This window comes from Falco rusticolus, chromosome 1 (genome assembly GCF_015220075.1).
Source record: "Falco rusticolus isolate bFalRus1 chromosome 1, bFalRus1.pri, whole genome shotgun sequence".
NCBI classification, from domain to species: domain Eukaryota; kingdom Metazoa; phylum Chordata; class Aves; order Falconiformes; family Falconidae; genus Falco; species Falco rusticolus.
In genome coordinates this window covers 15,723,969-15,741,698 of record NC_051187.1, presented here as the reverse complement: position 1 = coordinate 15,741,698, position 17,730 = coordinate 15,723,969, and the positions used below count along the sequence as shown (strand labels likewise).

At 52.3% G+C, this 17,730-nt stretch overlaps 1 protein-coding gene across 2 annotated transcripts; it reads left to right on the top strand.

Annotated features, from left to right (window-relative positions):
- Nucleotides 1-2,554: 2,554 nt before the first annotated feature.
- Nucleotides 2,555-6,239, top strand: SRSF1 (serine and arginine rich splicing factor 1). 2 transcript variants are annotated; one of them, XR_005101520.1, is made up of 5 exons: nt 2,555-2,935; nt 3,214-3,398; nt 3,667-3,839; nt 4,103-4,817; nt 5,730-6,239. XR_005101520.1 is itself a non-coding variant. In XM_037370818.1 (4 exons), exons 1-4 carry the CDS (start codon nt 2,742-2,744, stop codon nt 4,295-4,297), a joined length of 747 nt encoding a protein of 248 aa, XP_037226715.1. In that variant the 5' UTR covers nt 2,582-2,741; the 3' UTR covers nt 4,298-6,239. The 2 variants fall into 2 exon arrangements, 1 of the variants encoding a protein (XP_037226715.1); XM_037370818.1 differs by having other exon boundaries at nt 2,582-2,935; nt 4,103-6,239.
- The last annotated feature ends 11,491 nt before the right edge of the window (nt 6,240-17,730 follow it).

Below are 17,730 nucleotides of genomic sequence, written 5' to 3'. Positions count from 1 at the left end.
TCCGCTGATAACACAGAGCTAAAAAAGGTAATGAGGGAGAAAACAGTCAATATTTCTATAAAGAGACACTTCATTAAGGTAATTAAAGCAGTAATTTAAAGCAGTTATGAGGATTATTAACACACAAAAGAAATTATGCAGTAGGGTTTTCACAAAATAGGCAGACTTACCACTTTTTTGTTATGCCTTTAAGAATAACTTCCAGCAGTTTAATAAGCTTTTGGAAACAAAGATTCGTTTTTTGGCAAGGGCTGGAACCTTCCCTGAACCTGGGAAGAAGCATATTCGTGGTCTTTGAGATTTACTTTTTTGTGAGGAAGGGAAATTGTTCTTTTTTTAAATATGCAACAAGTATTTCTACTGAGTGGGCAAAGAATTGAATTAGCTTGTTAAACTCGCTGCTTCAAAAAATTTATTTATCCTAAAGTTCCCACTGAAGTCCTGCAGCTCAGTGCTCCAACCTCAGGAGCTCCGCAGTCACCGTCTTGCCAGTGTGTATTCTGCTACAGAGTTGTGAAACCACAATACTCTTTTAACAATGTAGAAAATCCCTAGATAGCTGGTCATCTATACTTTGTAAACCACCACTTCTGAAGATGGGCTTTCTCATAACATCTTTCAGTGATTAATAGCAGTCTTTATTTAAACCACTAGCAATCTAGCATAGATATTACCAGTGTTAGAAATCACTAGAGCAGAGCACATTGCTGTACTTTAACCTATACGAGAGAAAAATGAAAAGCATTTGTAACAGTCAAGCACATTATGACGTTAGACCAAAAATATTTTTCTAACTGTAAGTCATCAGGAATTGCTGTTTTTCTAGAGGAATATACATTTTTAATTAATACATGAAAAATGAAGTACGCATGACAGACTCTCCTAAAGAGGCATGACACATTTTTCAAAATCCCTTAATTAACTTAGGAGCCTAAAGGGTTTTTCTACAAGCTCAGATACTACTTTAACCCCATCATGGTGGTTACAGTGACTCAACCCTTCCGGCACCACGTGGGCTCACGTGTGCAGATAGGAAAGATACTAAGCGATAAACGAGAGACATCCACATTGCAGAAGTACAATTATTTCAAACATTTTTAGAAGTATCCCTCCCACATCTGTTATATCTTGTGGATACCAAAAATTCTCACTGCAAAAGCAATTTGTGACCTGATCTTGGAGCAGTGCACACAAGCAGAGGAACAAGCTTTGGTCAGGTCCCAAGGTGGGACACGCCAGGGAGGAGCTGCTGGGGCACGCTGCTGCGGTCTGTCTGTCTCACACTGCCTTTACTGCCTTCATACCTTTCAGGGCTTTTGTGACAAACTAGACTGACACTGGTGTTTTAAAGTGACTTACAACCTCATAAACATAGTTGTACGTTATCGCCTTGCTTCTTCCCCAGAAAATCCTTTTCTGCCCTATTTTTGCATACATTTCTCATGGATCTCTACATTAAACCTCTAAAGACGCACCACTTAGCACACACTTCTGAGGGAGCACATAGCCCACAGGAGACAATGTTTTCATAAATGCATCCACTCCAGATACAACTTTGCCTCAGCCCCAAGTGCTTTTTTTGTCCTTCATTTGTATTAACTTACATAAACTCAAAGTAAAGTACATTGTTACAGTTTGCTCTGGCCAAAGTCATCGTGCTCAGCCTGTGAAACAGATTTGAATGCCCTGCCACAGCAGGCTGTGAGATTAGTCTGATGCAAGAGCCCCTAGGAATGACAATATAGTGTCTGGAAATGGGAGAGCACGGTGTTGGGGAAAAAACAAAAGACCGACAGCCCTAAACCTTAACTTTAATGCTCTGCTGAAGAAGATATGCAAGCAGGATGCTCGCATGGCTGAGCAGCGGACCCAGGCCTGGACTCGGCTCCTTGTGCCCTCAGGGCAGCCATTTTACCTCAGCGCGGCCGAGCCTGTCCCAGCTCACCTCCGTCCTACCCTCGGCCCTCCGCCCGCCTCGGGGAGCTCAGAGCTCTTTCCCCACGCCCCCCTGGGCCCACACCAAATTGACAGGACCGCGGCCCGGCTGAGGCCGCAGCGCTTCGGCCCACATGCGGGAGCAAAACACCGGCCCCGCGCCATTGCCCAGCCCGCCCCAACTCTGCCGCTGCACACGGCGCTGCAGCCCCTCCCCGCGCGGGGCATTGTGGGACACTCCCCGCGCCTTGGCGCCAAGCGCCCCCGCCGCCGCGGTGCATTATGGGACACACCCTCCCCGGCCCCGGCCGGTCCTTCTTGGCGCGGCCGCCGCACCGGATGTGACACCATACGGCCTGCCGCCGTCAAAACCGCGGCCGGGCATTGCGTTCCTCCCTTGCGGCGGGCAGTGGCGGCTTTCCGAGGTCGGGCTGGGCTCGTCGCACCTTCGCGCTCAGCAGCTGCACCACCAGAACGGGTTGGACTTCTCGGGTGGAGCTGCCGAGTGGGGCAAGGAAGGAGGGACTACTTTCCTTGGAGGCCGCGCATGCGCAGCGCGGACGAGTGAGGGCGCGGCCGTAGACGCGGCTCCGTCTCGCTCGCCGCCAGCGAGGGCGGTGCTGCGTCCCGGGGTGAAATCGCTGCGCGCAGTAGGACCGCGAGGGGAGCCGCCGTCGCCATTTTGAAGCGGTTGTTGGGGGAGGCGGCGTGTGCGCTCCCGTGTGCCCGGCTCGGCCCCGCGCCCGCTTGCCCGCCCGCTCTCCGCGCTCCGGCCCTCCACCGCCGCAGCCATTGCTGACCTTGCCATGTCCGGAGGGGGCGTGATCCGCGGCCCAGCCGGCAACAACGACTGCCGCATCTATGTGGGGAACCTGCCCCCCGACATCCGCACCAAGGACATCGAGGACGTCTTCTACAAGTACGGGGCCATCCGCGACATCGACCTCAAGAACCGCCGCGGGGGCCCGCCCTTCGCCTTCGTCGAGTTCGAGGACCCCAGGTGAGACACCACCCCCACCCCCCCGCCCCCGGGCGCTCCCCAGGGAGGGGGATCGGGCCCCGCCGCGGCCTGTCCGCCCCCCCCCCCCCGACCCCCGAGCGTGAGGCGCGGGCAGCCGCCTCCGCCCGCCCGGGCCGCATCGGGCCCTCGTCCCCGGGGCGGCGGCGCGGGGGACCGGGGGGGGGCGCGGGGTGGGGCCGGCGGGAAGCGGGAACAAAGGCGGGGGGGCGGCGCGGGGGCAGGCGGGGCCGCGCTCACCGCCCTGTCCCGGCCCGCAGGGACGCGGAGGACGCCGTCTACGGGCGGGACGGCTACGATTACGATGGGTATCGCCTCCGCGTGGAGTTCCCTCGGAGCGGCCGGGGCACCGGCAGGGGCGGCGGCGGCGGCGGCGGGGGTGGAGCCCCCCGGGGCAGGTACGGCCCCCCGTCCCGGCGCTCGGAGTACAGAGTGATCGTCTCGGGTGAGTCATTCCTCTCTCTTAGCTCAAGCGCTTCCCCCGGGGTCCCGCAGGCAAGCTGCCCGGCCAGAGGTGATGCAGCTCCAAGTTTCTTAAAAAGCATCGCCTCGCGTAGCCGGGGAGGAACGCTGTCCGCACGGTGCGAGCCGCTCCTCCGGGCAGCGCCTCGGCTTACAAAATAGCTGGCTTTCCCTTGCTGCGAGCTGGCGCTGTAACTGCAGGAGGTGAGAACGTAATCCGGTTTTAAAGAAACGTCTTGCTTTTTATATAGGGCTGCCTCCAAGTGGAAGTTGGCAGGATTTAAAGGATCACATGCGTGAAGCAGGTGATGTATGTTATGCTGATGTTTTCCGAGATGGCACTGGTGTCGTGGAGTTTGTACGGAAGGAAGATATGACCTACGCTGTGCGAAAACTGGATAACACTAAATTTAGATCTCATGAGGTAGGTTTCATACTTACTTTCTTTGGCCAGAATTGGATACAAGGGGCTTAACAGTAGGATTTGAAGGTAAGGAACGTGTGGCGTTCATTGTTTATGTGCAAAGCAGCTAAATAAGTCTGTGGTCAGTTTGTCAGGAGATAGACTTTAAAGTTTTGATGTCTATTTCTGTGCTGTAGTAAACGGTATCTTCAGTCTGTCAGCATGCCTAAAAAGATGGCCCTAAAGCCTAGACTTTTCAATCGAAAGTTCTGTCTATTCAATAGGGAGAAACTGCCTACATCCGTGTTAAAGTTGATGGCCCAAGAAGTCCAAGCTATGGAAGATCTCGGTCACGCAGCCGTAGTCGTAGCAGAAGCCGTAGTCGAAGCAACAGCAGAAGCCGCAGTTATTCCCCAAGAAGAAGCAGAGGATCTCCACGCTACTCTCCCCGCCACAGCAGATCCCGATCTCGTACATAAACGATCACTAGCTCTGATCTTTTTGTAGAACCCCATGTTGTACACAGTTTTCCTTTACTTAGTATAGTCTTTCATTTTTTTTTAATTCAAACTGTTTATTCAAATTGGCTGAAGTGTTGAATTGCATTCTTGTGTAAAATCCCTAGTGAGTATTTGCTCCTTAACATCAACATTCCCCTCATGTCTTTGGTAAATTGTATTTTAATTGATGTCAGTCAGGATTGTTTCGATTCAGTTCTAGTTAAATACCAACATTCTTCGAACTGTGGTATTGCTGTGTAAATGTCTCAGTGTTCAGCTATGGTTTATACGAGCTGGGGATGTTGGGATGTTTGTGGCTAACTTGTCTCTTCTGGGGGATCTTATATTTTATCTTGCCTTTTCGTGTGTCTTTCTGTAGACATATCTGAAGAGATGGATTAAGAATGCTTTGGATTAAAGGATTGTGGAGCACATGTCAATCATTTTAGGATTGTCAAAAGGAGGATTGAGGAGGATCAGATCAATAATGGAGGCAATGGTATGACTCCAAGTGCTATTGTCACAGATGAACTTGGCAGTATTGACCTTATACTGAGAGACAGGTTAATTGAGTGCGTGTCACTTCAGGCATGTTCTAGTTACTGCAGACCTACAATTGCCCTTTTTCTTTAAAACTTTTTTTGGGGGGGGCAGTTGTGGCTAAATACTTGCTTTTGTAATTCTCTATTCCATTCTAGTTTTTTTTAAAGGAATAACCTGGGACGGGGGTGGGAGTATTGGTTTACCTTGTCACGCAGCATTTGGTTACAAGTGTTAATGTTATGTAGTATTTGTACACTTGTAGTAGATCAAGGGTATCTTTAAATCAGAGTATAATATCAATACTGCTAAAATCTGCATGTCCTCTGTGTGACTGATACAGCGTTGCTATTTCATTTTTTTAAAGTATCAGAATGAAAGCAAAATTAGAAAACCTAGGTGGGAATCATTTCTTAAAGTCTCAGCCCTGCCCCCTCAGACTAATTCACAATTGACTCACCGATATGTTTGAAAACTCCGGTTAGTTAATTTTGTTACCTTCCAGCTGGGAGTGCTAGCTATAGTTCAGACACACAGTAGGTGGATAGCTTTAGCAGTAAGCTTTTCCAGTTTCATAAACATTTTTTGCAACCACAAAACCTGTAGCACACCACCGTACGAGCAATGAGTATGTTGGCATTTTCAGTTGACATATTGTAAATATTACGATGTTTCCTCCAAATAGTAATTAACATTTCTAAAAATTATCTGAGCATCACCATTCAAAAGTTTGTTTTGGGGAATTGATAGTTATTAATGTACATCTGTATTAATTGATGGCAAACATAACTGATCATTCCCCAGAATCCTATTTTTTCATTACAGTATCTAACTTTTTGCCTCCTCTTTTTTGGTTTTGCTGGTTATAAAGGTTTGGATTGGAGAGGGCTCACTGGATCCCAATCCTTGGAGCTGGATCATTGGATTCAAATCATAATGTGGATAGGATAGGGAGGCTGAATTACAAGGATTCATGGAGCGGGATCAAATTACCAGGAACATAGGAGTGGATTCCTGCCCCAACCAAACCGCATTCGTGTGGATTTTTTTTATTCAACTCAATTGGCTATTCCAAAGATATTTTTTTCCTATTTTTGACGATTGGAGCCCTTAAGATGCACGATGGAGTTTTTCATGTTTTTTGGTAAAAGGAGCAAAGCGAGGACCTGGAGAGGTACGCTGGAGCAATCTCCTTGGAAGGATTCAGCACGAGTAGATGGTAAACGTTAAAGGGGAAAAAGGGGGGTTTGTTTAAAAAAAAAAAAGTAAATAAGTCATTTCTCTAAATTTAAAGACAAAAATTGGAGTTAAAGATTTAAGTAGGTTTTCAATTGGCTATTGCCTTTTTTTTTCTTTGACAAATAAAATTTTTTAAAAAGTGCCCATGGTTGTCATCATTTGTTGCTAAGAGTCTTAGTCTTTGCTTGCCGCTGTAGCATTGTGAAATTGCAAGTTTTCAGACAAAAGGCTTTTGTGCTCAACAGAGATGTAGTGTTTCACAGGAAGCGTTTGTGTTTGAGCTTCTCCTAAATAAAGGATCAGTTCCCTGGGAAATGGGTGGAATTTATTATATGAGTAGGTGAAAAGAGATCACAGAGGGAAAATGTGAGCTTATTCCTTTGGTGGTCTGATGAAATGACGTTGCTTGTGCCTGAATAATTTACAATGAATTAAAGAGCAGAGCGTTGCTGTGGAGCAGGAAGGCGTTTCTGCACAAGGTAACGGCCAGCGTGGAGGCCTGTCCTAGGGAGCGTGGCACAGGTGCCTCTTAGCTTCGTGGTTGAGTTGATGGTGTGGAGGGGTTTGGTAGCGGGGGGCTGCAGGGGTGGTGTCTGGAAGAAGCTGCCAGCAGCTTCCCCCGTGCCCTGCAGAGCCAGTGCAGCCGGCTCCACCACCGACCTGCTGGCAATGGCTGAGCCCGTCAGCCACAGCGGCAGGGTAATGTGTTTGAGAGAAATCCTGTGCAACCGCAGCCAGAGGTGAAGAGTGAGTATGAGTGTGAGTGCAGCAGCCCTGCAGGCACCGGGTCAGCGCAGGAGGGGCTCCAGGCGTGGAGCAGGGGGTCCCTGGCAGCCCAGAGCAGGCTGTGGCCCCAGCCGGGGCCCTATGCTGGGGCAGGGGGTGCCTGAAGGAGCGGTCACCCATGGGCAGCCTGTGCTGGAGCAGCTCCGGGCACAGCTGGGGGACCCACGTTGGGGCAGGCTGTGCCTGGGGGGCGGCTGCACCTGTGGGAGGGACCCACGCTGGAGCCAGGGAAGAGAGTGAGGCAGAATGTAACCCCCATTCCCTGTCCTGTGCTGCTCTGGGGGAAGATTGGGAGTGGAGCCAAACCCAGGATGAAGAGAAAAGTGGGGAGGAAAGGTGTGTTAAGATTTGGGTTTATTTCTCATTACCCTTTGATTTAATTGGTAATAAATCAGTTTTCCCCAAGTCAAGCCCATTTTGCCTGCGATAGCAATTCCTGAGTGATCTCCCTGTCCCCATCTGGACCCACAAGCCTTTTGTTCTGTTCTCTGTCCCCTGGCCGGCTGAGGAGGGGTGACAGTGGCTTTGGTGAGCGCCTGCTGCCTGGCCCAGCCGGGATCAGCACCCCCCAGGAAGGTGTGTGTGTAATCTCAGAGGTGGGTGGGAGTAGGTTGTTCAGTGTGGCAGGGCTGTATAGTGTCCTGTGGGGAGGGGGGCAGGAAGAGACGGCTTTGTTCTCAGGTGGGATTTGTGTTTTGGGGCAGGATTAACATATCTGGGGTTTAAGCGTGGTGTGCTGGCATGTGTGAAACGTGAAGGGCGCTGTGCATGGTGACGGCTTGTGGCGGAAGGTTGTTTGCAGAATGTTGCCAAAGATGTGTACATGAGATGTACTGTTTTCCAAAAATGATAAAATCCTGATAGCAAAGCATTGCTGGGAGAGGCAAGAGCTATGTGTGCACAGAACAGACGTAGACACTTGAGTGGCTGTGGGACGGTGCTGGCAGGGATGAGAAGAGCTGCAGGGATGAGCAGCAGGAGCAGGAAGGTGCAGTGCTCTCACCAGTTTGTTTGTCGGGGTGTGGGAAATGGGAGCAGGCAGCACATGCAGGGCGGCACAGAGGTACGTGCTGTTAAGGTATGGGGAAGTTTGGCCCCCAAACCCCCAAATCTGGGCACTGATCGGTTCTGTCACCCCTGTTCAAGAAGGGTGAAATGGGAGCAGTCGTAAAGCGCCGGTTACAAACGTGCTTAGGGAAGCAAAACCTTTTCTTTCAGGAAAGGAAACTTGGAAGAGTTTGAAACTTGGCTGAAGTGAAGTGATGTTGGGGAGGACTCTGCTCTGGCTGCGGACAGTTTGGAAAGATGAAGTCCCTGGGGGAGGAAGAGCGAGGAAGGCTGGGACCCCTGCAGCTGGAGGGCTCTCAGTCCCCTCTTTGAGATAACAGAAGTCTGGGTTCCAACCCAGGGAGTCCAGGCAGAGCCAGTGGCTCTAAGCAAGTTCATAAGGAGCTAATTAACGCACTGGAGCACTAATTCAGGAGCGGGTTCAGCTGAGTTTGAGCCACAGAAGTACCTGTACAATCTGTTAGAGGTGCAGGAGGACTTTAAAAATGTGGAGCTTGGTCCTGGGGTGCTTCAGCGCTCAGTTCTGTTACGTGCAGCTGAGCTGCGCGAGTGGGAAACGATGACTGTTTGCTTCGGAGATTATCTCAGCAGTGGTTTGCAGCATAAAAAGGCCATTCCTCCCGGGCGTGGAGCGCGGGAGGGCACTGGCCTCTGCCAAGGGGTAACGCCGGTGTTGCTCTGCATTGGGAGTTGGTGACATGGACCACTTTGTGCAGTGCTCCTGACATTGGGTTCTTAAAGAAGATGGAAGGGGATGGAGCAGCGCTGGAGTTTTCTCTCATTTTGGCTTTCCACACCGAGGGGACAGAGGTGGCACGGCTGTGGCGGACACCCCGCTGCCTGCGTCCCTGCCGCTGTGCATCGGCCCCGCACGTGCGGTGCCAGCCGCTGGCTTTGCTCTCCCTATCTGTGCCTTGCGATGCTGTTGAGTGCTCCTGTTCGTAAAGCGCTTTGAGATCCTCTACCTCTAGACTTCCCCCCGCCTCCCCCCCCCCCCCCCCCCCCCGTAAAATCTTTTCTGTTGTACTGGTAATGGCCAGGCGTGTGGCTGATGGAGCAGGAAAGCCCGTGCTACTGGGTGAACCAAGGGCTTCCCCAGGTGCCTTGGTTTTTAATTTCTGGTTCTGATTGGCAGCATCCAGCACGGCTCGCTGTCTTCAGGGGGAGTATCGTGTTCCCTGATTGGTGTAATGGACTTTACAAATAGATGAATTAAATTAATATATCAGAAATGTGCTATAAACTAGTTTTGATAGCGCTAGGAAGAGTTAAGTGGAGGAGTCTCTGCCTTCTAATGTACTCTCAGTTTTAATTACACCACGTCTCTGAGCTCGTTAGCTTTGTGATGGAGGTGGTTAGGAGTCAGCTGGGTGTTGGGAGCAGCGGCTCCTGCCAGGCACGGCTGGGGAGACTGCGCTGTCTCTTTCCCCCTTTGGCTTCTCGGGCTGAGGATGGAAATGAACCTGAGTCAGCGCCAGCTTAGCTTCCCCCGTGGTGAATGCTGGCTTCCAGGCACAGGCCGCCAGTCAGCCGCTCGCCCAGCTGCGGCTCTTGGGTAAAACTTCCATTTATTTTAATGCTTTACATACATTAGTGGAAACAAGTTTCGCTGGAAGGCAGGCAGGCAGACCACGTTAGCTGTTCTGCTGGTGCTTGTTCCGGGAATGCATTTTCAAGGATTTTAACAGATCAAAACCAAGGCACGCAGTGTCTTTTTTTTTTTTTTTTTTTTTTTGTGAACATGTTCTTCCCAAAACTCAATGTTTTCAAGAGTCTGTTGGCTCCAAAGAAGATGGAAAGTGATAGCAACTGGAGGATGGAAACACCTTTGTCAAAGCAGAGGGGTCAACCAAACCCTCTTCCAAATCGTTCTGTTTTCCATCCCAAGGACAGAAGCAGGTGGGTTTCTCGGCTGGTTGTGCATCCCAGCCGGAGGCATTGCCTCCCCGGTGCCACCGTGCTCTCAACCTGGCAGCACCGGAGCAGCTCTCCACCCTTCGTGCGCAGGGAATCTGCCTTCTCAGATGGTCCTGTGCTTCCGATAGTGCCGCTTTGTTGGTACGACTGAGGGCAATTGTCATCCCCGGGGCTGTGTGGCCCCTCTGTCCTGCCCTGGGCCGGCGCAGCTGCCCGTTGGCAGCGGAGTCGATACTGCCTTCATTGTGCAAACACTGGGGGAAGCGCAGTGGGGAGGGAGGGAGGCTGTCCTTCTTAATTGCACATCATACTGATAGCAGAGTACTTAATAAACCTAACATCAGTGCTGAAATACAAATGGTTAGAAAACTTGTGGTTTCACCTAGAAACCACAGTTTGGGTTTTTTTGTTATTTGTTTTGGTTTGGTTTTCTTTTTAACAGAAACTTCTGCTTTAGAACAGCAGACTCATTCATTCATCTGTTCACATTAGTCGTGCCTTGAGATTTCTTACTCCTGATAACAGCAAATAGTTTTTAGCTGTAGAGCAAAATTACAGTAATTTCTAGATTGGCTAAAAATAGCGACAGCTTTGGTAAGAGTCCACTATGCCAAGTGCAAAATAATCCTTGCTGCACCTGCACAGTGAAGAGCAGTTTATGTCGAATTGCAGAAATTTCAACAGACTGTTCTATTTCAAACAGAAAGCTGGTGGTTTGTTTTGTTTTTTTTAAAACCAAGATTCCAGGAAGTTCCCTGTGTAACAAATGTTCCCTAAAATCCCTCTCCTGCACGCCTGAAGAAGGCGAGTGAGTCAGACTGCAGAGCCTGACGTACCCGCTGGCAGTGCGTGCTGCTGGCAGCATGCTGAGCCCAGAGAGCCGGGACGGGCCGCAGCCCCTTGCTCCCGGGTGGCGAGGGGGTCCCGGGCGGTGAGGGGGTCCCAGCTCACCGGGTGGATGTGCAGCAGTCGTAGGGCTATTAACATGATGTTATGCACTAATTTGTGTAATCATTAAAGACTTGAGAAGGGCATTGTTCATATGAGTAATTACCTCTGTATTCTAATAGCTCTCATTCATCCCTTAAGTGAGTTTCATATTTCTATGAGTCAGCTAAGGATTCACGCTTCGGGTATAATATTATTTTTTTAAAAAAATACCCATTTCTCGCATGACTTGGTTGCACTCTGCGTAGCTGATGATGTGACGGAGCCTGATGAGCTGAGACCACACGGACATCTACCTGGGATGATTTGCCAGCGTGGACGGGGCTCTCCGGTGCGGGGCTGGCTCCCGCGGCAGGGATGGTGCAGAGTGTTTCACTCGCTGGGATCCTGAGAGGCTGCAGGGAGCTGCTGCCTCCAGCGTGCCAGCGGAAATGTAAAACTGAAAACTTGGCAGTTTGCTGAACTCCGGGTATTTTCCTTCTGACAAAGGGCAGGTCTGTGTTTTTCTAGTGATTTTTGATACTGTTTTAAACTTGGGAAAAACTTCCTCTGTGCCGCTCTGGGTTGGATTGGACTCTGCCTCCTTTGGCCGTGTTGCCTCCCCGTCCCCATGCACGTGCGGGTGTTTGAGGTGCGCGCTGCCAAGCGGCAGGGTGCAGGCAGGAGGGAGGGCAGGGGGAGCATCATCCCCTGCCTGACTTCTGGGCCGATGTGGGACCTTTTCCTGGCAGCACCAAAATTTGTTGGAGCCAGAGCTGCGCGGGTGCCTGCACACTGGCTTGGCAGCGGTCTGTGGGTATCACCACAGGCTTTGTTTGTCCCTTGGAGACGTGGTGCAGAGTCGGTTCCTTGGCTGGCAGGAGCCTCAGGCAAAGCATCATCGCTTCGGCCAGTGCTGGATGCTCACCCCCGTGGGATCAGCTGAGCGATGCAGACGAATGCACAAACATTAATTATTTTGGAGACAATCCATAGCTGCCAAACGAGATTAAACAACACCCAAGTCCCAGGAAAAAGTAAATAGCAAGGAATAAAGAAAATGGGGCACGGTGTTGGCAAAGGCACGAGTGGGTCCTGGGGGACCGCAGCCATCTAGCTGGGTATTAATCCCTGCTATCCCCTTCCCTGAAGGATTTCCGAGCTCTTTGCTGCTATTAATCGCAGCAGCCCTGCAGGGAAGGTAATGCAGCATTATCCGTGTTTTCCAGCTGTGGCTGGGGAGGAGGGAGGCAGCCGGCTCGCCTGGGCTTTGCCGTGTGTCAGTGAAAGATCAGGGATTAGCGCTAGGATTTCCTCGCCGGCTCGGCTGCTCTAATTCAGCGCCTGTGTTTTTCCCTAAATGCACTGACCTTATGTGCCTGCGGCCGTACAGCCCGTGCCCAGGAGGAGCTGGGGCAGATGGTGGGAAGGGGAGCAAGGCTGGAGTAGATATCTCCCTGCAGTCTTTGGCCCCAAAGGAATTATTACTAAAAATGGTCACTGGTGATTAACTGGAGGAGCGTGCCGCTCGGTAATTGGTGCACGTTCTGTCTTGTGAAGTGTTCAGATCAAACTATGGATGCTTTTCTGGAGAGCAGCGGTTGCTCAACGGCAAAGTGCCAAGGGCAGGGGTCAGCGAGCACCTGCCAGGAGGTCTCAGAAACGTCCCTGTGTGAAACAGAAAATGCTGTGTATTCGCATGTCTCTGTGTAAATGATATATGAATCATATAGGTGTGTAGAACTGAGCGTTTGATCTTCAGCATGTGCAGTCTGTGCTGCATGGCATCGCTGCCCCGGCACCATGCCCCCCGCCGTGTGCTGGCTGCCCCGGGGTGTCCCCCACGTGTGCACCCGTGGAGGGGACAGCCCCGCTGTTGGGGCGCAGGCAGTAGTTTCGCACGTGCCTGAGGACAGTGGCAAAGCCAGCAGCCTGCCACCCATCCCCAGGGCCGGCATGGCGAGTGGGGAGAGCAGCTCTCCCGCTCTGTTGGTGTGGCAGCTGACAGCAGCCACTTTGTGGGAAAAAAGTTGTGACAGAGATAACCAAAATAATAACAAAAGCGCACTGGGCGCTGGCAGCGCGGGGCAGCTCCGCTGCTCAAGGTGCCAAGCAGAGATTAGCCCAGGCGCAGCTGAGGACAAGGAGGTGGGAAGAGATAACACCACTTTCCCGGCGCGCTGTCCGCCAGCGGCAGGGCTAAACATAGCCCCGCTGGCTCCTCCGCAGCAGTGGCTCGCTGGCCACCAGCCCGCAGGCCACCTCGGCTGGAAGCATGGAGCATCCTCCGCATGGCCGTGGTGTGTGCCAGGCTGCGAGGGAAGCGGTGGAGCTATGGAGGAAGGCAGCCGGCCCCCGGCGGTGCTGCGTGCCTGGGAAAGCAAAGCTCAGGCTGCCGGAAAGCGGGAATCCACCTGCTGCGGCACGGCAGGGAGCGGGGAGGGTGCCAGATCCATGGGGGTGGCAAAGGTCAGGGAGGGTGATGAAATCCCAGGGAGGGTGGGAAGGGTTTCCCAAGGCAGGTTGGCAGCATGGCTGAGGCAGAGCAGGGGGTGCAGCAGGCGCAGCGGGAAGGAAAGAGTCCAGTACTGCACGGGGGGCAGTGACGGCTGCAGGGCTGTCTGGCATGGGGGAAGGGGAAATGATGCCTGAAAGCGTGAAGTAGCTGTAATGCTGCTCCTGCCTGGCGGGAGGCATCGCCCGGCTCTCATGGAGCCCTGGGCTGGTGAGAGCGTGGTGGGAGCTGACACCCAGCTCCGTACGGACCCGCGGGTCTCCCTGCCACTGCCGGGACAGGTGTGGCCCTTGTGGCCATGGGCATCATGCTGGCTTTTCCAGTTTCCCTCCCTGCCTCCTTATACATCTCTGCTGCAGACACACCTCAAGGTTTGGTGCTAAAAGCATGAAAACATGAAAAAGTCGAGCAGTGCTCAGCCATCCCTTCTGAGCCATGCTAACAAGGCTCCTTCCCCTTGAGTAGCTTCTTGCTGCTTCTCCGCTGATTGTCGTAGTGCCTTTCTGCAGTGATTCAGCCAAGCTGGCTGGTAATTTCCTGCATCCTATTTTTCTCTTTTGAAAAGTGGAGCGATCTTTCAGATGTGCTAATTACGCGAAGGCGACAGCACTCTCTACAGCGGCAGCACTCCTGCCAAGCCCTGGGGCAGGCTGCGTGGTGGCCCTGGTGTGACGCGGGCAGGGCATCACTGCCGCCGCTGCCCGAGGGCATGGGATGGAGGGTGGGATGGATGGCAGCAGGCTCACGTGGTAGCGGAGACAACTGTGGGCAGCCATCTGGCAAGAGCTTTCCCTTTCCCTCTGCCTAGCAAACGGGTTGTCTGCCTCTGCAGCACCTTCCATGTTCTGCTGCAGGTCAGGGACGCACTCGCCCGGCAGGCGCTGGGCAGCGGGATGTGGCAGGATGCTTTTCAGAGGATGCTGAATCATCCCACGGTGTGAGCCGGCATGGGACGGCCGTGCTGCTGGGGAGGCTGCCCGCCAGCGGCTGAGGCTTTGCAGCGGGCACATGCGCTGCTTGGACGTGTGCTTCCCGCTGATGTTTTACTGTCCCTTTTTAGTTTCCCTGATCAGTGTGAGAGGGAAGTCGAGGCTGTAAAGAGAGAAACCAGAGAGGATATGAACTTGGGAGGCAGCTGAAAGGAAGCTGCCTGCAGGGAGCACATTCCCAGTAACGTCTCGCAGCTTATTTACACACTCGAGGGCTCTTCAGCCCCGTGGAGCTGCAAAATTCAAAGCCCGCCGCATCACTCAGCAAGCAGAGCGCAAACAGAAAGGGGCTCCTCTAAAGCTGAAATATTTGACAACATTTTCTATTCTTGGCGATGCAAGCACATGCTTGCCGAACGAAATCAGAACACAGCCTGTCAGCAGGCAGGCAGGGGCTGGGGGAAAACACTTTGAAGGTCCCAGGTAAGGAGGGTGCGTGGGTGCACACGCCTGCCGTGGGGCAGCCTCTTGCCCAGCCCAACTCATCGGTTCTATAACCATGGGAGATGCACAGACAGTGGAAAAGCAAATTATGATTTTATTGCTTATGTCCCACTGTAGGTCCTAATGCACAGGGGGATCCCGCAAGGATAACGGGTAAAAATCGGTAGAGTTCGTACTGTCCTCCTGGGGCTCCCGGGTTCACAGAGGGCACCTGCATCCCCCTGCCCTGCCCAGCTTCCGAGCACACAGGACAGCTAATGGCACCTGTGCAAATAGACACTTGATTAACTGTTTCGTGGCTGAACACAGTGCAGGAAACTGCTCCTCTCTGTATGAGTTGTACTGCAAGGTGAGTTTGACAAATTATCTGTGGGTACTGCTTCTTCTGGAGGCGGACGTCCCTGGGGAGCCACGTGCTGGGTGGCAGGAGGGCACACGGGTGGCCAAGGGCTGCGCGGGGGTTTCGGCAGCACTGGTGTTGGGCAGAGCGTGGCCGCAGCACTGAGGGGCAGCCCTGGTGCTGTCCTGGTCCCTGGGAGTCCTCCAACAAACCAGCATCGGCACGGGTGCTGGAGGCGGGGGATGCCCCGGCAGTGTTCCTATCCTTCCCAACAATGTGGGAAGTGCTGAGGAAGAAAGAAGGGAAGATTTTTGTTTGAAAAGGCAGAAAAGAGCAGCCTCGGGATGGTGATAAGTGGGCCACATGGTTCCTGGTGCCCTAGAAATTCCGTTTGCACGCTCGCTCGCTGCGGGTACCAGAGCAGCAGCAGGATGGCTGCTGATGCTATCGCTGTCCCAGCTTGATGACTAAGGGAGCTGGAAGGTATAAATTAAATAACACAACACTTCAAGCCACCTGTTATGTGGGTTTGTCCAATGCAGCACTGCTTTAATTAAGATGGAGAGTTTACAAATCTAACCTTTGTTTATTCTGCTTTGGGGCATATATAATGTAAATACGTGTTTTCAAATACTGTGGCTTTTTATATTTCCAGTTATAATTCTGGGTAAAGGAAAGTTCGTCAGGTTTGGCAGAGACTTGCCCTTTGTAAATACAGCTCCTGCGAGCTCTGTCTGCCCCTGGGGATTTTCTGCAGTGCCTTGGTTCACTTTGCTCCCAACACAGCTTTTCCCCAGCAATCACTGCCCTGCTATGGGGTGTCAGGGGTGCTAGAGGGGCTGGGGGGGCTCAGCCAGACTCTGTTGAGAGGAAAGTGGGCTCCAGCTCTGCTTCCCTCTCCTCGGACTTAGTGAGAAGGATTTGAGTCCTCCATGTTTTGTTTCTGTTATACCCTCTTGGTTCTTTAGTTGTAAAAACAAGAACGTGGAGTTAGCCTCCTACATGCTTGTCAGGATTTCTTCGATGACTCAGTGATACGCTTGGGTAGTTTTCTTAGCCTTTAATTGAAGTGAGTGTGAGCCTTTAACAAAGAGAGCTCTCCCAAGTCTTCATTAATAAGCGTTAACAAAAATAACTGGCCAACTGGGAGAAAAATAACCAGGAGCGGCAGTGGTGTCCCCCTCTCTGCAAATGTGGGTTTCCTCTCGGCTGTGCTGCAGCCCCCGCTCTGCTGGTGGCAGTGCCAGGGATGGAATAAAGGGCAGCAGAAGGAAACCCTCTGCCATGGCTGGGAAGAGCATCTCTGCTGAGCAGAACAAACCATCCACGGGTGAGCTGGGCCAGTGCGATCCCAGCAGGGTTGAGAGCGCATGTTAGCAAACTTTTGACTCCTTTTTTTGGTTTGTTTTTCTTCATTCAGAACTTCTGCAGAGCAAGGGTAGTATTTTGCACATTTCCAGCGCTGCCCAACAGATGCATAAGCACAGAGGTCTACTGTCTCGCAGACAGGGTGGTCAAAAACAAGCAGGCTCTAAATTCCCCAGGGCAGAGGGACTCTGAGAGCTGCAGGTGGCTGGGCCACTCGGTGCAGCTGAGCCCCCCTGGACACATATCCACAAACTTTTTTCTGGGGTCACAAGGTCAAGAAACATTTTTTTTTTTTTTAATGCAAACAGATTTTGACGTAACCACTTGACTCTGGAGCTGAAGTTTCAAGGAAAAACGCTAGCAGGTAGCCTGAGAGGCATGAAACAACTGCAAGCGTCATTCTGAACAGAACAACTACTGGTTTGCAATGCTCTTGGAAAGTGAAGAAACACTCAGGGAGGGCTGAGGACCAGCGCCACAGGAGCCAGGTGACTTGCCCGAGATTGCACAAAGTGATGGCCAAGCCGGCGGGCTGGGACCCCGATGAGTGCTCTGCCAGCAGCTGCTGGGTCCCTGCCGTCCCTCCTCCCCGCCACAGCAGCGCGGCACCAGCATGACGCTGAGCTGGGGCTTCGCAACGAGCCCTTGCATTTTTTGTCACAGGAGACAAGACAAAACCACCCGGCTCTCCCATAAGGGAGGAAGTAGTATGGAAAACTTCATTGATGTGAGCCATATTTAGCGCTGCTCGCCAAGGTCAGGCTGCGTGGCAGCCGGCAGTGACACGGCTGTATTTCTTCATGCATCCGACCTGCAGGGTGGTTTTGGTGAAGCGGGTGCCGCAACGGCTGAGGCAGATGTGCAGCATGGCTCAGCGCGGATCCGGGCCTGAGCAAAGGGAACTGAATGGAGCTCGGGGTGGAAAAAATAATAAAGTCCTGTAAGCCTGTTCCTATCTCCCCCCATCCTGGGGAAAGATGGCCCTTGTCTGTGAGCAGCAGTCTGGTTTCAAAGCACTCATCCTGTTGCAGCGTTTAACCTGCCGTGCTCCTGTGCCCACCCCGCATCCTCCCTCCCAAAGCAGCAGCGGGGAGGCGGGAGCCGTCCCTGTCCTGCCGCCTGTCAGGGATGTGCTTGATGTGTGTAAACATGTAATTAACGGTAAGTATATACTTAATTGCTTGCGGCTTTGATTTGCATTCAGGTGCTGCAATGAAGATGCCTTGCATACGAGCAAATCCGGCCAGCGTGCAGCAGCGGGTGGGGGGCTGCGGGAGCC